This window comes from Triticum urartu, chromosome 2, assembly GCF_003073215.2.
Source record: "Triticum urartu cultivar G1812 chromosome 2, Tu2.1, whole genome shotgun sequence".
In the NCBI taxonomy this organism is placed as follows: domain Eukaryota; kingdom Viridiplantae; phylum Streptophyta; class Magnoliopsida; order Poales; family Poaceae; genus Triticum; species Triticum urartu.
Window position 1 is genome coordinate 711,071,357 of NC_053023.1, and position 25,093 is coordinate 711,096,449.

The 25,093-nt window shown below is 50.3% G+C and overlaps 1 protein-coding gene across 3 annotated transcripts in view; it reads right to left on the reverse strand.

The window, feature by feature from the left end:
• The window catches only part of LOC125539996, a 54,998-nt gene that overhangs the window by 26,846 nt on the left and 3,059 nt on the right, over positions 1-25,093 (reverse strand). For all 3 annotated transcript variants that reach the window (XM_048703559.1, XM_048703557.1, XM_048703556.1), the window contains 2 exons: positions 24,691-24,850; positions 24,518-24,586 (listed from right to left, as the gene is read on the reverse strand). In XM_048703559.1, coding sequence (XP_048559516.1) covers positions 24,518-24,586; positions 24,691-24,850 — 229 coding nt within the window. The remainder of the gene's footprint in view (positions 1-24,517; positions 24,587-24,690; positions 24,851-25,093) is intronic.

Consider the following 25,093-nt stretch of genomic DNA (forward strand, 5'->3'; position numbering starts at 1 on the left):
AGGCCTGTTCGGCAGTTCAATTGCCGCATAAACGATGCAAGAACCAGGGAGGCAAACAAGCCACGCTGCATTACGGAACTCACAGGTGGTCTCTATCACGAGCAGTTTACCTGTTTCGCATACTATTTCGCAGCTTGCCCCTGGAGCAGACATGTTAAATAGTCCAACTTTTTGTTTATCGCATTGTTGGTATCGTTCTTCTTTGATCGCAGCTATTTTTAATAAACAATGCATAGCTTTTGTCTATTTTTGCATTACCCTTTTTTTATATATATGTTCCTTAACGACATGTTGCACCCGTACAATTTGGTACAGCCAAAATACGCCAGGGGCTTTATTACCCCTCAATATGGTGTGAGAAGTCCGAACACTTTCACAAGTGCGGCACCCCAAACTTATAGCATTATATGCATCGGCTCCGAATCATGTCTTGGGTCAATAGTTGGTTTTCCCCGCTGCTATGTTTTGGTGCCTTACGTTCCGCTATATCGGCTAAGGTAGCACTAGGAGAACCACTGCGATTGTGCCCCAGTTGAGCTGGGCCGAGCACCTCAGTGGAGAAAGCTAAAACTGACTGTCATGATGAAGCGAGAGCTGGTCGCTGTTCGAGAGGTTTTTTCGAGTCCCTAAAGACTTATGCCGCTTAGGGCGAGGAGTCGGCTCTGTCTGGCCAAGGAGTGGATGGCGCCCTGAACTCTGTCTTTCGAATACTAGGGGCTTCGCCGAAATTTAAAATTATAGAATTCTATGGCTAAGTGAGAGTGTTCACGCGTTATAGTCCGATTGCCTTATTCGTTGGGCTGAGCGCCTCCCTCGAAGGACCCAAACATGGGAAAAAGAGCGCTCAGGTTTATCCCCGAACACCCCAGCACTAGCGGCACAGGGGCAGAAGCCGACGACTCGCCATCTCTCAGAATTGATAAACAGCCGCACAGAAGGTAATATTTTAAATTCAAACAGCATTTCTCAGCGCATATGAACAAGTTTTCAGTGCATAGGACAAAAACGAGCAAGTTTTACTCAAAAATTACATCCCTAGAACATTCATCCGCCACAAGGCAGGCACCCTTCAGAACATCCTTATAGTAATTCTCGAGCTTGCGATGCTCTTTCCCTGGCGGTGGCCCGTCCTTCACAAGCTTCTCAGCATCCAGCTTGCCCCAGTGCACCTTAGCACGGGCAAGGGCCCTACGGGCACCTTCAATGCAGACAGAGCGCTTGATGACTTCGAGCCTTGGACAGGCCTCCACCAGCCGCCGCACCAGCCCGAAATAGCTCCTAGGCGAAGCCTCTCCAGGCCACAGCCGGACCAAGAGGCCCTTCATGGCCTGTTCGGCCGCCTTGTGGAGCTCGACCAGCTGCTTCAGCTAGTCGCTCAGGGGTACGGGTTGACCGGCCTCAGCATACTGAGACCAGAACACCTTCTCTGTCGAGCTGCCCTCCTCGGCTCGATAGAATGCGGCGGCATCGGACACACTTCGGGGAAGATTTGCGAACGCTCCTGGAGAGCTCCGGATTCGGGTAAGTAACAAGTAACTCACGTTTATATGTTTGCTTTGCATAAAGAATGCCTTACCCGCCGCTATCTTCTTCACCTCATCCAACTCCTGGAGGGTCTTCTGGGATTCGGCCTTGGCAGACTTGGCATTTTCAATAGCCGCCGTGAGCTCGGACGCTCGCGTCTTCGAGTCAAGCTCCAAACTCTCATGTTTCTTCATGAGAACCTGGAGCTCTTGCCGCACTTTGCCAACCTCGGCCTCATACTTCTCCCGCTCGGTGCGCTCCGTGGCCGCCCTCTTCTCGGCCTCGGCCAGTGCCTGCTTCAGGGTCGCCACCTCAGACGTGGCCCCTACAATAGCAACGATAGTCCTGTCATTTTTTGCAATTGCACCTTTTTTATACATATTCAAACAAGGTATTTCTTACCTTCCTTCTCCTCGAGCTGCTTCTTGGCACGCCCGAGCTCTTGCTCGGACTTCTCGAGGCTCTGCTTCAGCGTGTCCACTTCCGCAGCCAGTGCGGCGGACGCCAGCAGAGAAGCCTACATACGCATATTGACTCCTTTTGTTAGACTCCTGCGAATTCTTTGATCCTCTATTCGGCTTTTCTTCCTGAACGCCCAACAGAGCATCCGGCGCTACTGTCTATGCGGTAATATTATTCACACATCCTTTACTTACCTCAAAGCCTGTTAAAAGGCTAGCACAAGCTTCAGTCAGTCCGCTCTTGGCGGACTGAACCTTCTGGACCACCGCACTCATAATAGCGCGGTGCTCCTCGTCGATGGAGGCGCCTTGGAGCGCCTCCAACATATTGTCCGGTGCCTCCGGTTGGACGGGGGTCACCGGCGTGGTGGGCTTGCTCCTCTTGGAAGGAGGTCCCTCGCCGGAATCTGGAACCTTTGAAGGTTCCGGAGCGGTGTCCGGCCTGGAGCCGGACTTGGAGCCCTGGGGGGTTTCATCCCCTTTACTCCCGGGGTCCGGGAGGTCGCCTTGCGTCGCCTCCAGGACCACCTCCTCCCGGCTTGGGACCTTCCGGGACAACACTTCGGTGTCGTCCGTAGGGCAAGGGGAGGAAGCCGTCGGAAGCGAGTTCACATCCAACGAATCTAGTGAGCCGCTCGATGATGCGTCGAGCCGGTCTTTGGGCGGGCTGCATAAACGTATTCGGCGTAAGGGAAAGCTGTGCAATAAACGAATACTATGAATTACTCCGGTGTCCGGATACTTACGATTTTGCCAGGGGCTTGGCCCTGGGCTGCCACTCCTCTTCGCCGTCGTCGGCGTCGGTGGAGTAGTCCGGAGGAAGGGTTTTCCCCTCCTTGGACCCTCCGGCCTCCCCAGAGAGGGCGGCCTTCCTTTTCTTCTCTCCTCCCGCTGGAGGAGGAGAGGTCTCTTCTTCTTCCTTCTCGTCTTCACGAGAGGAATGCGCCTCGGAACCACCGGATGATGGATCCGACACCTCCTGGCGCCGGGCACTCTTTCAAGTCCCCGTGGCCTTTTTTGTGGACTTCTTCTCCGGCACCACATAGGGTGCCGGAACCAGCAGCTTCGCCAAGCGAGCGTCCGCGGGGCCTTCGGGCAAAGGAGCCGGACAGTTGATCTGTCCGGACGTCACCTGCCAATCCTGTCAAAGGTAAGGGAGCTTAGATCCCGCATGGAGTCAAACTATGAAAAACTGATACCCTGTAAAAGAAAAAAACAGCTTACCGCGAGAGCGTGACGCTGCGCATTGAATCCGCGATCCTCGGTAGCGGATGCGGGAGCCTCGGCGCCTTTGAAAAGCACCTTCCAGGCATCTTCGTACGTCGTGTCGAAGAGCCTGCTCAGAGTTTGGTGCCGCGCCGGGTCGAACTCCCACAAGTTGAAAGCCCGTTGTTGGCACGGGAGGATCAGGCGGATGAGCATAACCTGGACTACGTTGACAAGTTTGAGCTTCTTGTCCGCCAGGGTTTGGATGCATGTTTGGAGTCCGGTCAGCTCTCCTTTTTTACCCCAAGACAGGCATGTCTCCTTCCAGGAGGTGAGCCGTGTAGGGGGTCCGGATCGGAACTCGGGGGGTGCGACCCATTCGGCGTCGCGTGGCTCGGTGATGTAAAACCCCCCTATTGCCACCCCTTCAGGGTCTCCAGAAAGGAGCCCTTGAGCCATAAGACGTTGGCCATCTTGCCAACCATGGCGCCTCCGCACTCCGCCTGGTTGCCGCGCACCACCTTCAGCTTGACGTTGAAAGTCTTGAGCCATAGGCCGAAATGGGGGCAGATGCGGAGGAAAGCCTCACACACGACGATAAACGCCGAGATGTTGAGGACGAAGTTCGGGGCCAGATCGTGGAAATCCAGGCCGTAGTAGAACATGAGCCCCCGGACAAATGGGTGAAGAGGGAAGCCCAGTCCATGGAGGAAATGGGGGAGGAACACCACCCTCTCATGGGGCCTAGGGGTGGGGATGAGCTGCCCCTTTACGGGAAGTCGGTATGCGATGTCGTTAGACAGGTATCCGGCCTTCCTCAGCTTTTTGATGTGACCCTCCATGACGGAGGAGACCATCCACTTGCCTCCTGCTCCAGACATGGCTGGAGAAGATTGAGGTTTGAGTGCGGACTGGGGCGCTGGAGCTCGAGTGCGCAAGAATGGATAGGCAAAGGAGGAAGAAGGCGTAGGTGGAAAGGTGGATCCTTATCCCCTTATATGGGTGGACGCAACTACATGTCCCCACCAGCCTGGTAAAACTCGCTTATCTCCAAGCGCCGTAATCAATGGCGCGGTTGGGTTACCCACGCCTGTATTGATGAGAATCCCGGAATAAGGGGACACGATCTCTGCTTTGACAAGACGTGCCAAGGAAACCACCTCTCATAACACGCTGAGGTGGGATAATGAAACGACTCGGATAAAGGCTTGGCCGTGGTGTGTCGCACTACGAAATACGTCAGCAGATTAAATTGTGTAAATGTTGTTCTCTCTATGGCAATATGTGGAAACTTATTTTGCAGAGTCGGACACTATCTTTGTGTTCAAAATCTTCTATGAAGTACTTGGAGGAGGAACCTGCCTTGCAATGCCGAAGACAAACTGCGCACCGGACTCGTCGTCATTGAAGCCTGGTTCAGGGGCTACTGAGGGAGTCCTGGATTAGGGGGTGTCCGGATGGCCGGACTATACCTTTAGCCGGACTCCTGGACTATGAAGATACAAGATTGAAGACTTCGTCCCGTGTCCGGAAGGAACTTTCCTTGGCGTGGAAGGCAAGCTTGGCGATACGGATATATAGATCTCCTACCATTGTAACCGACTTTGTGTAACCCTAACCCTCTCCGGTGTCTATATAAACCGGAGGGTTTTAGTCCGTAGGACAACATAGACAACATACAATCATACCATAGGCTAGCTTCTAGGGTTTAGCCTCTCCGATCTCGTGGTAGATCTACTCTTGTACTACCCATATCATCAATATTAATCAAGCAGGATGTAGGGTTTTACCTCCATCGAGAGGGCCCGAACCTGGGTAAAACTTCGTGTCCCTTGCCTCCTGTTACCATCCGGCCTAGACGCACAGTTCGGGACCCCCTACCCGAGATCCGCCGGTTTTGACACCGATAGTCGTGTTCATGCCAACCACGTTGATCTGAACAAAGCTCAAGACCAGCCTGCTACTATGATGGGTACACTCCTCGTAAATTCAGTACCAGCATCCGTTTTATTTGATACAGGTGCATCGCATTCATTCATGTCAGAAGATTTTGCATGCTTGCACGACATTAAATGTGAGGACATGAATGCTTCACTATTAGTACACACCCCTGCGGGCTAATGTCGAACCTCCATGATTTGCAACAATGTCCCTGTAGAAATCAAAGGACTAGAATTCCTTGTCTCTCCCATCGTACTGAAGTCCTGTAGCATTGATCTCATTCTGGGAATGAATTGGTTAAAAGCGCATACTGCTTCTATAGTTACTTACCAAGCTCATCTGGTGCAAAACGTCGAGGCACGGCTTTATGCCTTGAATGCGTTGAACGCTGCACCACTCGAGGGCATTGAAAACATTCCCGTCGTTCGTGAATTCCAAGATGTCTTCCCAGAAGAACTTCCAAGGATTCCCCCTGCTAGAGCTGTTGAATTCATCATCGACTTGAAACCCGACACCACCCCTATAGCTAAACTACAAGATGCCGCCTCATGAACTCATTGAGCTTAAGGAGGAAATCGACAAATCTCTTGTCAAAGGTTTCATTCGCCCAAGTTGCTCTCCTTGGGGAGCACCTTCTCTCTTTGTTAAGAAGAAGGATGGGACAAGCCGATTAGTCCAAGACTACCGTCCTATAAACCAAGCTACCATTCAAAATAAATATCCTCTTCCTCGGATCAATGATCTTTACGATCAACTGGCTGGCTCATCAGTGTTCTCCAAACTCGACTTGAGGTTGGGTTACCACTAGATCCGTGTTCGTGAAGAGGATATCCCAAAAACCGCCTTCGTGACTCAGTATGGATCATACGAGTACACCGTCATGTCATTCGGCTTAACGAATGCTCCCGCCACCTTCTCTCGTCTGATGAACTATATATTCATGGATTACCTCGACAAGTTTGTCGTGGTTTATCTGGACGATATCCTTGTATTTTCCAAGAACGAAGAAGAACATGCTGAACATCTTCGTCTTGTGCTGGAAAAGCTTCGAGAGCATCAACTGTATGCTAAGTATTCCAAGTGTGAATTCTGGCTCCCCGAAGTAACCTATCTTGGGCATGTCATCTCCAAGGATGGTATTGCCGTCAACCCTGAACGAGTTCAGGCAATTCTCGATTGGACTCCTCCGAAGAATGTGAAGCAAGTCCGAAGTTTTCTCGGTCTCGCCAGCTATTGCCGTCGATTCGTCGATAACTTCTCCAAGATTGTCAGGCCCCTAACTAATCTGTTGCATAAGGGTGTCAAGTTCGAATGGACAGACAAGTGTCAGGAAAGTTTCCAGGCGCTCAAAGACAAGTTGACTTTTGCCCCCGTGCTTGCTCCACCTGATACTAAGAAGGACTTCGTCATTTACTACGACGCTTCCCGTCAAGGATTAGGCTGTGTCCTAATGCAAGAGCGCAGAGTGATTGCTTAGGCCTCTCGTCAACTGCGCCCTCACGAAGAAAACTACCCAGTTCACGACCTCGAGCTTGCTGCTGTCATTCATGCACTGAAGCAGTGGCGACATTACCTTCTCGGTAATCGTTGCGAAATCTTCACCGACCACCAAAGTCTGAAGTATCTGTTTACTCAGCCAGATCTGAACCTCCGTCAGCAAAGATGGATGGAGACTATTGCAGACTTTGACGTGGGTATATCCTATACCCCCGGCAAGGCTAATGTAATGGCTGATGCCTTGAGCCGCAAGTCTTACTGCAACCACCTCCAGGTTCACAAAGTTCAGCCCTCGCTTGTCGAAGAATTTAGAAAGCTAAACCTCCATATTGTTCCTCCTGGAGCACTCGCTCCCCCTCCCCCGAAGATCCGCAAGATGAATCTTCTTGTTGTTACTAAGGGTTCTCTAAATACCCTGGCTGTTGTACCAGATCTCATAACTGGTATAAAGAATATTCAAGGTTACGACTCTGAAGTCCATAAGATTAAACACCATCTAGCAGAAGGAAAGCCCTCATTCTTCACTATCGCCGACGATGGCACCTTGTACTTCAAAGGCTGCCTAGTGGTACCATGTTCGAAGAAAAACCTGGATAAGACTAAAAGGGTTATGCAAGAAGCTCATGATACGCCTATGTCCATCCATCCTGGTAGTACCAAGACGTACCAGGATATTCGTCAAAGATTCTAGTGGTCTAATATGAAGTAGGACATTGCTCATTATGTTGCTGAGTGTGACGTTTGTCGCCGTATCAAAGCAGAGCATCAAAGGCCTGCTGGAACTCTGCAACCTATCTCTATTCCTGAATGGAAATGGGACCATGTTGAAATGGACTTCGTCACTGGATTTCCCAAATCGTAGAAAGGTACTGATGCTATTCTTGTCATCATTGACCAGCTTTCTAAAGTTGCACATTTTCTGGCGGTCAAAGAGACAATCACTGCTAGTCAGCTTGCTACTCTCTACATGGCCAGAATTGTTTCACGTCACGGTATTCCACTGGTTATCAGTTCAGACCGTGGCAGTTTATTCACTTCAAGGTTTTGGGCGAGTTTCCAAGAAGCTATGGGAACGCACCTGTCGTTTAGTACTGCGTTTCATCCTCAGTCGCAAGGACAGGTTGAACGTGTCAACCAAGTTCTCGAAGACATGCTTCGAGCTTGTGTAATTTCCTTCAGCAAGAAATGGGAGGAATCTCTTCCATATGCCGAGTTCTCTTATAATAATAGCTATCAAGCTAGTCTGAAGATGTCCCCCTTCGAAGTGTTATATGGGCGAAAGTGCCGAACCCCTCTGAAATGGTCAGAAACTGGGGAACGTCCACTCTTTGGTCCGGATATTATCCAACAGGCCAAAGAACAAGTTCGCATTATTCGCGAGAATCTCAAGACTGCTCAGTCACGTCAGAAGAGTCAGTATGACCGTCATCATAAAGACATAGTCTATCAACCTGGCGAAAAGGTGTTGGAAATATGCCCTAGAGGCAATAATAAATTATTTATTATTATATTTCCTTGTTCATGATAATCGTTTATTATCCATGCTATAATTGTATTGATAGGAAACTCAGATACATGTGTGGATACATAGACAACACCATGTCCCTAGTAAGCCTCTAGTTGACTAGCTCGTTGATCAATAGATGGTTACGGTTTCCTGACCATGGACATTGGATGTCATTGATAACGGGATCACATCATTAGGAGAATGATGTGATGGACAAGACCCAATTCTAAGCCTAGCACAAAGATCGTGTAGTTCATATGCTATAGCTTTTCTAATGTCAAGTATCATTTCCTTAGACCATGAGATTGTGCAACTCCCGGGTACCGTAGGAATGCTTTGGGTGTATCAAACGTCACAACGTAACTGGGTGACTATAAAGGTGCATTACGGGTATCTCCGAAAGTATCTGTTGGGTTGGCACGAATCGAGACTGGGATTTGTCACTCCGTGTAAATGGAGAGGTATCTCTGGGCCCACTCGGTAGGACATCATCATATGCGCAATGTGACCAAGGAGTTGATCACGGGATGATGTGTTACGGAACGAGTAAAGAGACTTGCCGGTAACGAGATTGAACAAGGTATCGGGATACCGACGATCGAATCTCGGGCAAGTAACATACTGATAGACAAAGGGAATTGTATACGGGATTGATTGAGTCCTTGACATCGTGGTTCATCCGATGAGATCATCGTGGAACATGTGGGAGCCATCATGGGTATCCAGATCCCGCTGTTGGTTATTGACCGGAGAACGTCTCGGTCATGTCTGCATGTCTCCCGAACCCGTAGGGTCTACACACTTAAGGTTCGGTGACGCTAGGATTGTAGAGATATTAGTATGCGGTAACCCGAATGTTGTTCGGAGTCCCGGATGAGATCCCGGACATCACGAGGAGTTCCGGAATGGTCCGGAGGTAAAGAATTATATATAGGAAGTGCTATTTCGGCCATCGGAACAAGTTTCGGGGTCACCGGTATTGTACCGGGACCACCGGAAGGGTCCCGGGGGTCCATCGGGTGGGGCCACCTGCCCCGGGGGGCCACATGGGCTGTAAGGGGAGTGCCTTGGCCTATATGGGCCAAGGGCACCAGCCCCAAGAGGCCCATGCGCCAAGAGATGGGAAAAAGGGGAGAGTCCTAAAAGGGGAAGGCACCTCTGAGGTGCCTTGGGGAGGATGGACTCCTCCCCACCCTTGGCCGCACCCTTCCTTGGAGGAAGGGGCAAGGGCTGCGCCTCCCCCTCTCCCTTGGCCCTATATATAGTGGGGAAAAAGGAGGAGCAAACGAATCTAAGGCCTGGCGCCTCCCTCTCCCTCCCGTGACACATCTTCCTCCTCCCGCAGCGCTTAGCGAAGCCCTGTTGGAATCCCGCTACTTCCACCACGCCGTCGTGCTGCTGGATCTCCATCAACCTCTCCCTCCTCCTTGCTGGATCAAGGCATGGGAGACGTCTCCGTTCCGTACGTGTGTTGAACGCGGAGGTGCCGTCCGTTCGGCGCTAGGATCATCGGTGATTTGGATCACGACGAGTACGACTCCATCAACCCCGTTCTCTTGAACGCTTCCGCGCGCGATCTACAAGGGTATGTAGATCCACTCCTCCCTCGTTGCTAGATGACTCCATAGATTGATCTTGGTGACACGTAGGAAAATTTTGAATTTCTGCTACGTTCCCCAACAGTGGCATCATGAGCTAGGTCTATGCGTAGTTTCTATGCACGAGTAGAACACAAAGTAGTTGTGGGCATTGATTTTGTTCAATATGCTTGCCGTTACTAGTCTTATCTTGATTCGGCGGCATCGTGGGATGAAGCGGCCCGGACCAACTTACACGTACTCTTACGTGAGACCGGTTCCACGACAACATGCACTAGTTGCATAAGGTGGCTAGGCGGGTGTCTGTCTCTCACTTTAGTCGGATCGATTCGATGAAAAGGGTCCTTATGAAGGGTAAATAGCAATTGGCATATCACGTTGTGGTTTTGCGTAGGTAAGAAACGTTCTTGCTAGAAACCATAGCAGCCACGTAAACATGCAACAACAATTAGAGGACGTCTACTTGTTTTTGCAGGGTATGCTATGTGATGTGATATGGCCAAAGGATGTGATGAATGATATATGTGTGCTTGAATAGGAATCGGACTGCATGTCGATGAGTATGACAACCGGCAGGAGCCATAGGAGTTGTCTTTATTTATTTTATGACCTGCGTGTCAACTTAAACGTCATGTAATTACTTTACTTTATTGCTAACCGTTAGATGTAGTAGTAGAAGTAATAGTTGGCGAGACAACTTCATGAAGACACGATGATGGAGATCATGATGATGGAGATCATGGTGTCATGCCGGTGACGATGATGATCATGGAGCCCCGAAGATGGAGATCAAAAGGAGCAATATGATATTGGCCATATCATGTCACTACTATTTGATTGCATGTGATGTTTATCATGTTTATACATCTTATTTTCTTAGAACGACGGTAGTAAATAAGATGATCCCTCATTAAATTTCAAGAAAGTGTTCCCCCTAACTGTGCACCGTTGCGAGAGTTCGTTGTTTCAAAGCACCACGTGATGATCGGGTGTTTGATTCAGACGTTCACATACAATGTTGACGAGCCTAGCATGTACAGACATGGCCTCGGAACACATGCAAAACACTTAGGGTTAACTTGACGAGCCTAGCATGTACAGACATGGCCTCGGAACACAGAAGACCGAAAGGTCGAGCATGAGTCGTATAGAAGATACGATCAACATGAAGATGTTCACCGACGTTGACTAGTCCGTCTCACGTGATGATCGGACACGGCCTAGTTGACTCGGATCATGTAATCACTTAGATGACTAGAGGGATGTCTATCTTGGTGGGAGTTCATAAGATGAACTTAATTATCCTGAACATAGTCAAAAGGATTTTGCAAATTATGTCGTAGCTCGCGCTTTAGTTCTACTGTTTAGATATGTTCCTAGAGAAAAAATTAGTTGAAAGTTGATAGTAGCAATTATGCGGACTAGGTCCGTAAACTGAGGATTGTCCTCATTGCTTCTTAGAAGGCTTATGTCCTTAATGCACCGCTCAGTGTGCTGAACCTCGAACGTTGTCTGTGGATGTTGCGAACATCTGACATACACTTTTGATAACTACGTGATAGTTCAGTTAAACGGTTTAGAGTTGAGGCACCAAAGACGTTTTGAAACGTCACGAAACATATGAGATGTTTTGAGGGCTGAAATTGGAATTTCAGGCTCGTGCCCACGTCAAGAGGTATAAGACCTCCGACGATTTTCTTAACCTGCAAACTAAGGGAGAAAAGCTCAATTGTTGAGCTTGTGCTCAGATTGTCTGAGTACAACAATCATTTGAATCAAGTGGGAGTTGATCTTCCAGATAAGATAGTGATGTTTCTCCGAAGTCATTACCACCAAGCTGCTAGAGCTTCGTGATGAACTATAATATATCGGGGACATGTATGATGATCCTTGAGATGTTCGTGATGTTTGACACCACAAAAGTAGAAATCAAGAAGGAGCATCAATTGTTGATGGTTGGTGAAACCACTAGTTTCAAGAAGGGCAAGGGCACGAAGGGATACTTCATAAAACGGCAATTCAGCTGCTGCTCTAGTGAAGAAACCCAAGGTTGAACCCAAACCCGAGACTAAGTGCTTCTGTAATAAGGGGAACAGCCACTGGAGCAGAATTACCCTAGATACTTGGTAGAGATTAGAAGGCTGGCAAGGTCGATAGAAGTATATTGGATATACATTGTGTTGATGTGTACTTTACTAGTACTCCTAGTAGCACCAGGGTATTAGATACCGGTTCGGTTGCTAAGTGTTAGTAACTCGAAATAAAAGCTACGGAATAAACGGAGACTAGCTAAAGGTGAGCTGATGATATGTGTTGGAAGTGTTTCCAATGTTGATATAATCAAATATCGTACGCTCCTTCTACCATCGAGATTGGTGTTTGTGTTGAGCATAGACATGATTGGATTATGTCTATCGCAATACGGTTATTCATTTAAGGAGAATAATGGTTACTCTGTTTATTTGAATAATACCTTCAATGGTCTTACACCTAAAATGAATGGTTTATTGAATCTCGATCGTAGTGATACACATGTTCATGCCAAAAGATAGTAATGATAGTACCACCTACTTGTGGCACAGCCACGTAAGTCATATCGGTATAAAACGCATGAAGAAGCTCCATGTTGATGGATCTTTGGACTCACTCATTTTTGAAAAGTTTGAGACATGCGAACCATGTCTATTGGTGTGTATGCATGAAGAAACTCCATGCAAATGGACCGTTTGAACTCACTTGATTTTGAATCACTTGAGACATGCAAATCATACCACATGGGCAAGATGACTGAAAGCCTCGTTTTCAGTAAAATGGAACTAGAAAGCAAATTGTTGGAAGTAATACATTTTGATGTGTGCAGTCCAATGAGTGCTGAGGCATGTAGTGGATATCGTTATGTTCTTTCTTCACAGATGATTTGAGTAGATGTTGAGTACATTTACTTGATGAATCACGAGTCTGAATTATTGAAAGGTTCAAGTAATTTCAGGGTGAAGTTGAAAGATCGTCGTGACAAGAGGATAAAATATCTATGATATGATCATAGAGATGAATATCTGAATTACGAGTTTGGCACAGAATTAAGACATTGTGGAAATTGTTTCACAACTGATACAGCCTGGAACACCATAGTGTGATGGTGTGTCCGAACATCATAACTGCACCCTATTGGATATGATGCATACCATGATGTCTCTTATCAAATTACCACAATAGTTTATGGGTTAGGCATTAGAGACAACCACATTCACTTTAAATAGGGCACCACGTAATTCCGATGAGATGACACCGTATGAACTATGGTTTAGAGAAACCTAAGCTGTCATTTCTTAAAAGTTTGGGGCTGCGACGCTTATGTGAAAAAGTTTCAGGCTGATAAGCTCGAACCCAAAGCGGATAAATGCATCTTCATAGGACACCCAAAACAGTTGGGTATACCTCCTGTCTCAGATCGAAAGCAATAAGGGATTGTTTCTAGAATCGGGTCCTTTCTCGAGGAAAAGTTTCTCTCGAAAGAATTGAGTGGGAGGATGGTGGAGACTTGATGAGGTTATTGAACCGTCTCTTCAACTAGTGTGTGGCAGGGCACAGGAAGTTGTTCCTGTGGCACCTACACCAATTGAAGTGGAAGCTTATGATAGTGATCATGAAACTTCAGATCAAGTCACTAACAAACCTCGTGGGATGACAAGGATGCGTACTACTTCAGAGTGGTACGTAATCCTGTCTTGGAAGTCATGTTGCTAGACAACAATGAACCTACGAGCTATGGAGAAGCGATGGTGGGCCCGGATTCCGATAAATGGCTCGAGGCCATATAATCCGAGAGAGGATCCATATATGAAAACAAAGTGTAGACTTTGGAAGAACTACTTGATGGTCGTAAGGCTGTTGAGTACAGATGGATTTTAAAAGGAAGACGGACAATGATGGTAAATATCACCATTAAGAAAGCTCGACTTGTCGTTAAGATGTTTTCCGACAAGTTCAAGGAGTTGACTACGATGAGACTTTCTCACTCGTAGCGATGCTAAGAGTCTGTTGGAATTATATTAGCGATTACTGCATTATTTATGAAATCTTGCAGATAGGATGTCAAAACATTGTTTCCTCGACGATTTTCTTGAGGAAAGGTTGTATGTGATACAACCGGAAGGTTTTGTCAATCCTGAAAGATGCTAATAAGTATGCAAAGCTCCAGCAATCCTTCTGAGGACTGGAGTAAGCATCTCGGAGTTGGAATGTACGCTTGATGAGATGATCAAAGGTTTTGGTTTATAAGTTTATGAGAAACTGTATTTCCAAAGAAGTGAGTGGAGCACTATAGAATTTCTGATAATATATGTTGACATATTGTGATCAGAAATGACGTAGAATTCTGGAAGCATATAGGGTTATTTGGAAAGTGTTTCAATGGAAAGCCTGATTAAGCTACTTGAACATTGAGCATCAGATCTATAAGGATAGATCAAAACGCTTAAAGGTACTTTCAAATGAGCACATGCCTTGACATGATCTTGAAGTGTTCAAGATGGATCAGTCAAAGAAGGAAGTCTTGTCCTGAGTTGTAAGGTATGAAGTTAAGACTTAAAGCTCGACCACGGCAGAATAGAGAGAAAGGACGAAGGTCGTCCCCTATGCTTAAGACATAGGCTCTACAGTATGCTATGCTGTGTACCGCACCTGAAGTGTGCCTTGCCGAGAGTCAGTCAAGGCAAGAGTGATCCAAGAATGGATCACAGAGTGGTCAATTATCCTTAGTAACTAGTGGACTAAGGAATTTTCTCGATTATGGAGGTGGTAAAAGTTCGTCGTAAAGGGTTACGTCGATGCAAGCTTAAACACCTATCCGGATAGCTCTGAGTAGAGATACCGGATACATATAATGGAGCAACAATTTAGAATAGCTCCAAGTAGAACAGTTATTTGAGAATAGGCTCCAAATAGAAGCGTGGTACATCTAGGAGATGACATAGAGATTTGTAAGCACACACGGATCTGAAAGGTTCAGAGGACCCGTTGACTAAAACCTCTCTCACAAGCAACATGATCAAACCTAAAACTCATTGAGTGTTAATCACATAGTGATGTGAACTAGACTACTGACTCTAGTAAACTCTTGGGTGTTAGTCACATGGCGATGTGACCTGTGAGTGTTAATCACATGGCGATGTGAACTAGATTATTGACTCTAGTGCAAGTGGGAGACTGTTGGAAATATGCCCTAGAGGCAATAATAAATTATTTATTATTATATTTCCTTGTTCATGATAATCGTTTATTATCCATGCTATAATTGTATTGATAGGAAACTCAGATACATGTGTGGATACATAGACAACACCATGTCCCTAGTAAGCCTCTAGTTGACTAGCTCGTTGATCAATAGATGGTTACGGTTTCCTGACCATGGACATTGGATGTCATTGATAACGGGATCACATCATTAGGAGAATGATGTGATGGACAAGACCCAATTCTAAGCCTAGCACAAAGATCGTGTAGTTCATATGCTATAGCTTTTCTAATGTCAAGTATCATTTCCTTAGACCATGAGATTGTGCAACTCCCGGATACCGTAGGAATGCTTTGGGTGTATCAAACGTCACAACGTAACTGGGTGACTATAAAGGTGCATTACAGGTATCTCCGAAAGTATCTGTTGGGTTGGCACGAATCGAGACTGGGATTTGTCACTCCGTGTAAACGGAGAGGTATCTCTGGGCCCACTCGGTAGGACATCATCATATGCGCAATGTGACCAAGGAGTTGATCACGGGATGATGTGTTACGGAACGAGTAAAGAGACTTGCCGGTAACGAGATTGAACAAGGTATCGGGATACCGACGATCGAATCTCGGGCAAGTAACATACCGATAGACAAAGGGAATTGTATACGGGATTGATTAAGTCCTTGACATCGTGGTTCATCCGATGAGATCATCGTGGAACATGTGGGAGCCATCATGGGTATCCAGATCCCGCTGTTGGTTATTGACCGGAGAACGTCTCGGTCATGTCTGCATGTCTCCCGAACCCGTAGGGTCTACACACTTAAGGTTCGGTGACGCTAGGGTTGTAGAGATATTAGTATGCGGTAACCCGAATGTTGTTCGGAGTCCCGGATGAGATCCCGGACATCACGAGGAGTTCCGGAATGGTCCGGAGGTAAAGAATTATATATAGGATGCTATTTCGGCCATCGGGACAAGTTTCGGGGTCACCGGTATTGTACCGGGACCACCGGAAGGGTCCCGGGGGTCCACCGGGTGGGGCCACCTGCCCCGGGGGCCACATGGGCTGTAGGGGGTGCGCCTTGGCCTATATGGGCCAAGGGCACCAGCCCCAAGAGGCCCATGCACCAAAGGGACAAGAGGAGGGGAGAGTCCTAAAGGGGCAAGGCACCTCCGAGGTGCCTTGGGGAGGATGGACTCCTTCCCCCCCTTAGCCGCACCCTTCCTTGGAGGAAGGGGCAAGGCTGCGCCCTCCCCCTCTCCCTTGGCCCTATATATAGTGGGGGAAGGGAGGGCAACGATACCTAAGGCCTGGCGCCTCCCTCTCCCTCCCACGACACATCTCCCTCCTCCCGCAGCGCTTAGCGAAGCCTTGTTGGAATCCCGCTACTTCCACCACCACGCCGTTGTGCTGCTGGATCTCCATTAACCTCTCCTCCCCCCTTGCTGGATCAAGAAGGAGGAGACGTCACTGCTTCCGTACGTGTGTTGAACGCGGAGGTGCCGTCCGTTCGGCGCTAGGATCATCGGTGATTTGGATCACGACGAGTACGACTCCATCAACCCCGTTCTCTTGAACGCTTCCGCGCGCGATCTACAAGGGTATGTAGATCCACTCCTCCCTCGTTGCTAGATGACTCCATAGATTGATCTTGGTGACACGTAGGAAAATTTTGAATTTATGCTACGTTCCCCAACAAAAGGCCTATCTTCGAGTTACACCAATGAAGGGTGCTCACCACTTCGCGATCAAAGGAAAGCTAGCTCCCCGCTATATTGGTCCTTTCACTATTCTCGAGAGGTGTGGAAAAGTGGCATATCAACTGGAGCTTCCACCGAACCTTTCTCAGGTTCACGATGTGTTCCACGTGTCACAGCTCCGCCGATGCTTCAAGGACCCAATCCGAGCAGTGGATCATGAAGTGCTTGAATTGCAACAGGATCTCTCCTATAAAGAGCATCCGGTCCGCATTCTCGACCAAGCTGAACGCCGCACACGTCAGAAGGCGATCAAGTTCCTCAAGGTCCAGTGGTCGAATCACTCTGAAGACGAAGCTACCTGGGAATGCGAGGATCGTCTTCGAGATGAATACCCCGCACTGTTTCCTTCTACCTCCTAAATCTCAGGACGCGATTTCTTGTAGTGGAGGAGATTTGTAACGCCCAGATAATTAGGCTACAGTAAAACTCTCCTAATGATGCCATGTCATCGGTGATTACTGTTGCTAAACCTTCGTTAGTTCAAACCGATCCAAAAATCAATTCAGAAAAATGGCAAACAACAAAAGTTTTTAAAAGTTGAAACAAAAATGTTCGGTGGGTGCCAAATATAGCACTGGTAATTATGGTGTAGAGGACACAATTTTACAAAATACCTAAGTGCCCTAAACTAAATAAAACAGAGAAAAGAAAATAAATAAAAGGAAGAAGTGAAAATAAAACAAAAGGATAACCCCCTCTCCCCACTGGGCCAATCGGCCCAGCTGCTAGCCAAGCCGGTCCCAAACCGGCCAACCCACCCGCACGGCCATAGCTCCTGCCCCCCTGGCCCGCAACCAGCCTGGTCGGCCCAGCCGGTGTTGGAAATATGCCCTAGAGGCAATAATAAATTAGTTATTATTATATTTCCTTGTTCATGATAATCGTTTATTATCCATGCTAGAATTGTATTGATAGGAAACTCAGATACATGTGTGGATACATAGACAACACCATGTCCCTAGTAAGCCTCTAGTTGACTAGCTCGTTGATCAATAGATGGTTACGGTTTCCTGACCATGGACATTGGATGTCGTTGATAATGGGATCACATCATTAGGAGAATGATGTGATGGACAAGACCCAATCCTAAGCCTAGCACAAAGATCGCGTAGTTCGTATGCTAAAGCTTTTCTAATGTCAAGTATCATTTCCTTAGACCATGAGATTGTGCAACTCCCGGATACCGTAGGAATACTTTGGGTGTGCCAAACGTCACAACGTAACTGGGTGGCTATAAAGGTGCACTACGGGTATCTCCGAAAGTGTCTGTTGGGTTGGCACGAATCGAGACTGGGATTTGTCACTCCGTGTGACGGAGAGGTATCTCTGGGCCCACTCGGTAGGACATCATCATAATGTGCACAATGTGATCAAGGAGTTGATCACGGGATGATGTGTTACGAAACGAGTAAAGATACTTGCCGGCAACGAGATTGAACAAGGTATCGGGATACCGACGATCGAATCTCGGGCAAGTATCGTACCGCTAGACAAAGGGAATTGTATACGGGATTGATTAAGTCCTTGACATCGTGGTTCATCCGATGAGATCATCGTGGAACATGTGGGAGCCAACATGGGTATCCAGATCCCGTTGTTGGTTATTGACCGGAGAGTCATCTCGGTCATGTCTGCATGTCTCCCGAACCCGTAGGGTCTACACACTTAAGGTTCGGTGACGCTAGGGTTATAGAGATATTAGTATGCGGTAACCCAAAAGTTGTTCGGAGTCCCGGATGAGATCCCGGACGTCACGAGGAGTTCCGGAATGGTCCGGAGGTAAAGAATTATATATAGGAAGTGCTATTTCGGCCATCGGGATAAGTTTCGGGGTCACCGGTATTGTACCGGGACCACCGGAAGGGTCCCGGGGGTCCACCGGGTGGGGCCACCTGCCCCGGGGGGCCACATGGGCTGTAGGGGGTGCACCTTGGCCTATATGGGCCAAGGGAACCAGCCCCAAGAGGCCCATGCGCCAAGAGAAGAGGGAAAGGAAGAGTCCTAAAGGGGGAAGGCACCTCTGAGGTGCCTTGGGGAGGAGGGACTCCTCCCTGGCCGCACCCTTCCTTGGAGGAAGGGCCAAGGCTGCGCCCCCCTCTCCCTTGGCCCTATATATAGTGGGGGGAAGGGAGGGCAACCATACCTAAGCCCTGGCGCCTCCCTCTCCCTCCCATGACACGTCTCCCTCCTCCCGCAGCGCTTGGCGAAGCCCTGTTGGAATCCCGCTACTTCCACCACCACGCCGTCATGCTGCTGGATCTCCATCAACCTCTCCTCCCCCCTTGCTGGATCAAGAAGGAGGAGACGTCGCTGCTCCGTACGTGTGTTGAACGCGGAGGTGCCGTCCGTTCGGCGCTAGGATCATCGGTGATTTGGATCACGACGAGTACGACTCCATCAACCCCGTTCTCTTGAACGCTTCCGCGCGCGATCTACAAGGGTATGTAGATCCACTCCTCCCTCGTTGCTAGATGACTCCATAGATAGATCTTGGTGACACGTAGGAAAATTTTGAATTTCTGCTACGTTCCCCAACAGCCGGCCCAGCTCCCCGCACCGCACCCCCCTTCCTGTTCCTCGGTCGCGCGCCGCTACAGGGGGCAGTCGCCACCGGACCCGCTCCCCGGCGTCGAGGTGGATAAGGACGCCGACGCCGCGCCCCCTCGGGCTCCCCTCTCACTCGCCCCACTCTCGCCTCGGTTCCTGCGCCTTCCCCCCCTCAGATCCATCGCGCCTCTCCCCCCTCGTTCCCCTCCGCTTCCGAGCGCCACCGACGCCATGTCTCCGGCCTAGCCACGGCCACCGAGCCCACCTCGCCGCCCCACGGTGTCTCCAAGGGCCGTCGTCGTCTGTTGCTTCGACTGGTGCAACCCGTTGGAGACTGGAGCCACCGCAATGCCCCGACACCGCCGTCTTCCTCCTCTTCTCCGACGAGACGTGTCGCCGTTCTTCACCAACTCCGGCGACGCCCCTGTAGCTACTAAACCCCCAAGGGCCACCGTGTGTGCCGCTCGGTGAGCCCCCGCTTCCCCCCCTCTCTTTCCCAAGCATTTCCGCCACCGTAGCTCCTTCCCCACCTCGTGCCCGAACGCGGCTCTGCCCGAGCTCGTCGTCGGCCTGGCTCCGGCGACCAAGTGGTCACGAGCCCGTGCGCAACGTGTTCCCCACAACGCGTAGGACCTCCCCCCTTTAGTTCGCCCGTCTGCACCCTGCTGCCGCCGTTCGCCACTCACCCGACCGTGCTGCCGCCTGCGCGCGTCGCCGGCGCCCTTCCGGTGACCAAATGGTCATGGGGCCGAGCCCTTTGTGCTCAGCGCGTCGCGCAGCTCCCCCCTAGCCTTCCCGTTAGCCCCGAAGCGCGCTGCGTCGCCGTCTTCGTCTCACGCCCGAACCACCTCACCGCCGATGAGCTCGCCGCGCTCGATTCCGGCCACCACTGCCCGCGTAACCACCACCAACCGACGCGTCATCGTCTCGTCGTTCTAACGGGCCCGGCCGCGCTCGTTTTGGTGCCCCGTAGACGAAACCCGACGCTCGCCTGAGCCGTGCCGTCGAGTTTTGCCTCACCGGCGTCGTTCCGGCGCTATCCGCCACGTGGCTAGGCGGGCCCACCTCTGTGTCGCTGGCCAGTGGGCCCTGGTGGCCCAGTTGACTGGGTTGACCTAGTCAACTGCTGACTGGGCAGCCCAGTGGCACTGACATGCGGGCCCCATGCAATAAAATGAATAAAAAGAAATAGATAAACTGCTAATTAATTAAATTAATTAATTAAAACCTAATCTCTCATGGACTACTGGGCCCCCACCTACTAATTAACCCAGATTAGTTAGACTAAACCCCCTGTTAGTGACCCAGACAATGACATGTGGGTCCCACTGGACCCACCTGTCTGGTTTGACTGGTCAACCGACCAGTTGACCTGCTGACATCACTCTGATGTCATGCATGCGTCATTATTCACTGTTTTGGATAATGTTAGAATAAATAACTAATTAAAATTAGAAAATGATTTAAATCTTTAGAAAATCATATCTTTTAATCCGTAACTCGGATGAAAATACTTTCTACATGAAAGTTGCTCAGAACGACGAGACGAATCCGGATACGCAACCGCATTCGTCCACGCATCCCTAGCATACCGAACACGCAACTTTCCCCCGCCGGTTCATCTGTCCGAAAAACGCGAAACACCGGGAATACTTTTCCCGGATGTTTTTCCCTTCACCCCGGTACCACCTCGTACCGCGGTTAGGGCACACCTAGCATCACGCTTTGTCATGTCATGCATCGTCATGCATTTGTTTGCATTATATTTATTGTTTCTTCCCCCTCTTCTCTCGCTAGACACCGAGACGACGCCGCTGCTACCCAATACGACTACGGTGTTGACGACCCCTCTCTCTTGCCAGAGCAACCAGGCAAGCCCCCCCCTTGATCACCAGATATCGCCTACTCTCCTCTATACTGCTTGCATTAGAGTAGTGTAGCATGTTACTGCTTTCCGTTAATCCTATTCCTGATGCATAGCCTGTCTTGTTGCTACAACTGTTGTACCTTTACCTGCAATCCTAATGCTTAGTATAGGATGCTAGTTTATTCATCAGTGGCCCTTCATTCTTGTCCGTCTGCCATGCTATTACTATCGGCCGTGATCACTCGGGAGGTGATCATGGGTATATACTATATACTTTATATATGATACTTGTGGTGACTAAAGACGGGTCGGCTCGTAGGAGTACCCGCGAGTGATTCCACGGATTGGGTCCGAAAGGACGTTTGTCCCGACGGCCCTCTGAGTGGATCTTTGTGGCGAAGCGACAGGGAGGTTGAGACCACCTAGGAGAGAGGGGGCCTGGCCCTGGTCGGCGTTCGCGGTTATTTCAAAATAACACGTTTAACGAGATCTTGGTATTTGATCTGAGTCTGGCTACTGGCCTATACGCACTAACCATCTACGCGGGGACAGTTATGGGCACTCGACGTCTGTAAGCCAGCCTTCGTGACGTCAGCAACTGAAGCGGCGCCGCCGGATTGGACTGGAACGCCTGCTAGGCTAGGTCTGCTTCGGGCGACCACGCAACGTGCAGGTGTGCTAAGGGCGATGGGCCCAGACCCCTGGCGCTTAGGTTTAGACCGGCGTGCTGACCTCTCTGTTGGTCTAGGTGGGGCTGCGACGTGTTGATCTTCCGAGGCCGGGCATGACCCAGGAAAGTGTGTCCGGCCAAATGGGATCGAGCGTGTTGGGTTATGTGGTGCACCCCTGCAGGGAAGTTAATCTATTCGAATAGCCGTGATCTTCGGTAACAGGACGACTTGGAGTTGTACCTTGACCTTATGACAACTAGAACCGGATACTAATAAAACACACCCTTCCAAGTGCCAGATACAACCGGTGATCGCTCTCTCACAGGGCGACGAGGGGAGGATCATCGGTTAGGATTATGCTATGCGATGCTACTTGGAGGACTTCAGTCTACTCTCTTCTACATGCTGCAAGACGGAGGCTGCCAGAAGCGTAGTCTTCGACAGGATTAGCTATCCCCCTCTTATTCTGGCATTCTGCAGTTCAGTCCACCGATATGGCCCTTTACACATATACCCATGCATATGTAGTGTAGCTCCTTGCTTGCGAGTACTTTGGATGAGTACTCACGGTTGCTTTCTCCTTCTTTTCCCTCCTATCCCTTCTACCTGGTTGTCGCAACCAGATGTTGGAGCCCAGGAGCCAGACGCCACCGTCGACTACGACTACTACTACTACTACTACCCCTCGGGAGGTGCCTACTACTACGTGCAGCCCGCTGACGACGACCAGGAGTAGTTTAGGAGGATCCCAGGCAGGAGGCCTGCGCCTCTTTCGATCTGTATCCCAGTTTGTGCTAGCCTTCTTAAGGCAAACTTGTTTAACTTATGTCTGTACTCAGATATTGTTGCTTCCGCTGACTCGTCTATGATCGAGCTCTTGTATTCGAGCCTTCGAGGCCCCTGGCTTGTAATATGATGCTTGTATGACTTATTTTATTTGTAGAGTTGTGTTGTGATATCTTCCCGTGAGTCCCTGATCTTGATCGTACACGTTTGCGTGTATGATTAGTGTACGATTGAATCGGGGGCGTCACAGGGCTCACCTAGCACCGTGATCTTGATTGGGTACTGCAGCGTATGTGCCAACCTGCCCACCGAGCGTCCACCGTCCGCCTCCGCCGCCCACAGGGTGCGACTCGGCTCGTCGATAAGAAGCAGCCGACGCCGCGGAATCGCCTCGCCGGTTCGTGCGCAGCCAGACGCGGAAAGCCGCCATGTCATGGCGCCTCGCCGTGGCATCATCCACGCCCACCACGTAGCCAAGGCCCCGCAGGATCGCACCCGCCGTCCTTTGGCACCACGCATGGGCGGGCACACCCCGAAGAGAGATCGACACGAGGTAGGGAAGGAAGACCGTCGTGGCTTGCGCCTGCCGGATCCATGGCCTAAGGGAGAGGTCGAACCAGGAAGAAGACGCCCGACCGGCGCGCACCATGCGGTCCCGAAGCGCACCATCACAGCAAAGCACAAGGAAGTCGTCGGGGAAGAAAGGCCATATGGACATGGCATCTGGACCGACCTCGAACGTCGCATGCAGCGCTTCTGCCGCCGACGCCAAGTCCACCTCCGAGCGCACGCCCGTGACCGACACCAGTACCGCCCGAGAGAGCTCCGCCTCCATCCGCCGGATATCCTTAGAGGCCTCTAAGAAGCATGTCTCCACCGGCTCCGGCGAGCCAAGACCCACCCGCGGCAGGAACGCGCCCTCGCCCCCAAAGGGGGCCAAGAACTCAGGGCCGACGCCGCTCGCCAAGGACTCGGTCGGCCCCTCCGCAGGCGCCTGCACGACATGGCTCCACAGCCGGACAGCCCCGGGCGGAGGGGGGCCAGGGGGTGGGGGAGGCAGGACCACAGGCGAGCTTCGCGGTGGGGAAGCGGCCGGGGTTGCGGGGGCCGCCGCTCTGGAGCGCAGAGCAGGAGGAGGGCGCTACGGCTGGTCGACCGGAGAGGGGCTGCGGGGGCGGGTGCAGCCCCGCGAGATGTGGCCGTGCCCACGGCACCGCACGCAGAAGCTGGGATTCCTGCATTCCACCGAAATGTGCTCGTCGTCGCTACCGCAATTGTAGCAGCACCCATGGAGCTCAGCCGGCACCCGCGAGGTTGGCGGCGGCCGGGGTGCAGCGAGCACGTGTAGCCGGGGGGTTCCGGCGTCGTGGGGGCAGCCGGGACGGACGGCCCCGCGGACGGCGACTCTGCTTCACCTGCCAGCCCACCGCGCCCGGCGGCGGCGGCCCTCCAGCAGGCCCCGCCCCACCACCCTGAACCAGCGGGCCGAAGGCCGTGCCGACCACCGGAGGGACGATGATGGACCGCAGCTGAAGGCGAGCCTGAGGGGCGGAGGGGGGGCCCGTGGCCGCGCCCGCGACGCCGGCGGGGACGGGAAAGCAGGGGAGGAAGACTCCGAGGGAGAGGAGCCTGAGAGAGAGACCCGCGAAGCCATAGCAACGGGAAAGGGGGCGGTGGCCGCCGTCACCGAAGTGGTGAACGGCGCGGAAAGGGTGGCCGCCGGCACAACAAGGGTTGTGGAGAGCGAACAGGTGGTGCTTCGCTTTGGAGTTTTGACCATTGGTTAATAACAAACCGGCATCATATGCTAAGTTATGGGGTATCAAAAGTGCTTGTAAGAATTATGTTGAAGATGCTAGAATGATTTGAGGGGGGTGGGGGGGGTATCAAAAATGGATTGAGATCAGATATCTTACTTTTGCAAATTCAGGACGTTTGTCGCACATTTTGTAGTGCCAGGCAAAGCCCCCTTTCAGCATTTGTTCCTGAAGAATTTAGACACAAACATCACAGAACTGCAGGGGGAAAAGATGTACAAGCTAGATCATATTTTCTTTTTTTCGATAAAAGATCAGATCTTCTTTCTCACTTGGATAAAGACACCGTCACAGTAGATGTCACCAAGAGATCGTCCATATTTGTCTGGCCCATACACAAGAATCGAAACACGCTTCCCCCCAATAAGCCTCACCAATTCATCCTTTGACTCCATGCCATATTCCATATCCAGCTCCGGTGCATCAATCCCCCTATTGATTCACAGAAAGTAAATGCACTCTTCTCTTGAAGCCTATTGTAAAAGCCGATGGCACGACATATGATCATTAATTAATTCTCATAAGACAATATGTACTAGTTACTATAAACTTTGACAAAATAGATAAAAAGTACGAGTTGTGACTTGAGCCAAATAATGCCAGTCATCGGTAGAGACAAGACCCTAGGTTTGCCCTGGTGGTCAAATCTGGCAAGGACAATGTTTGTGCGGTGTT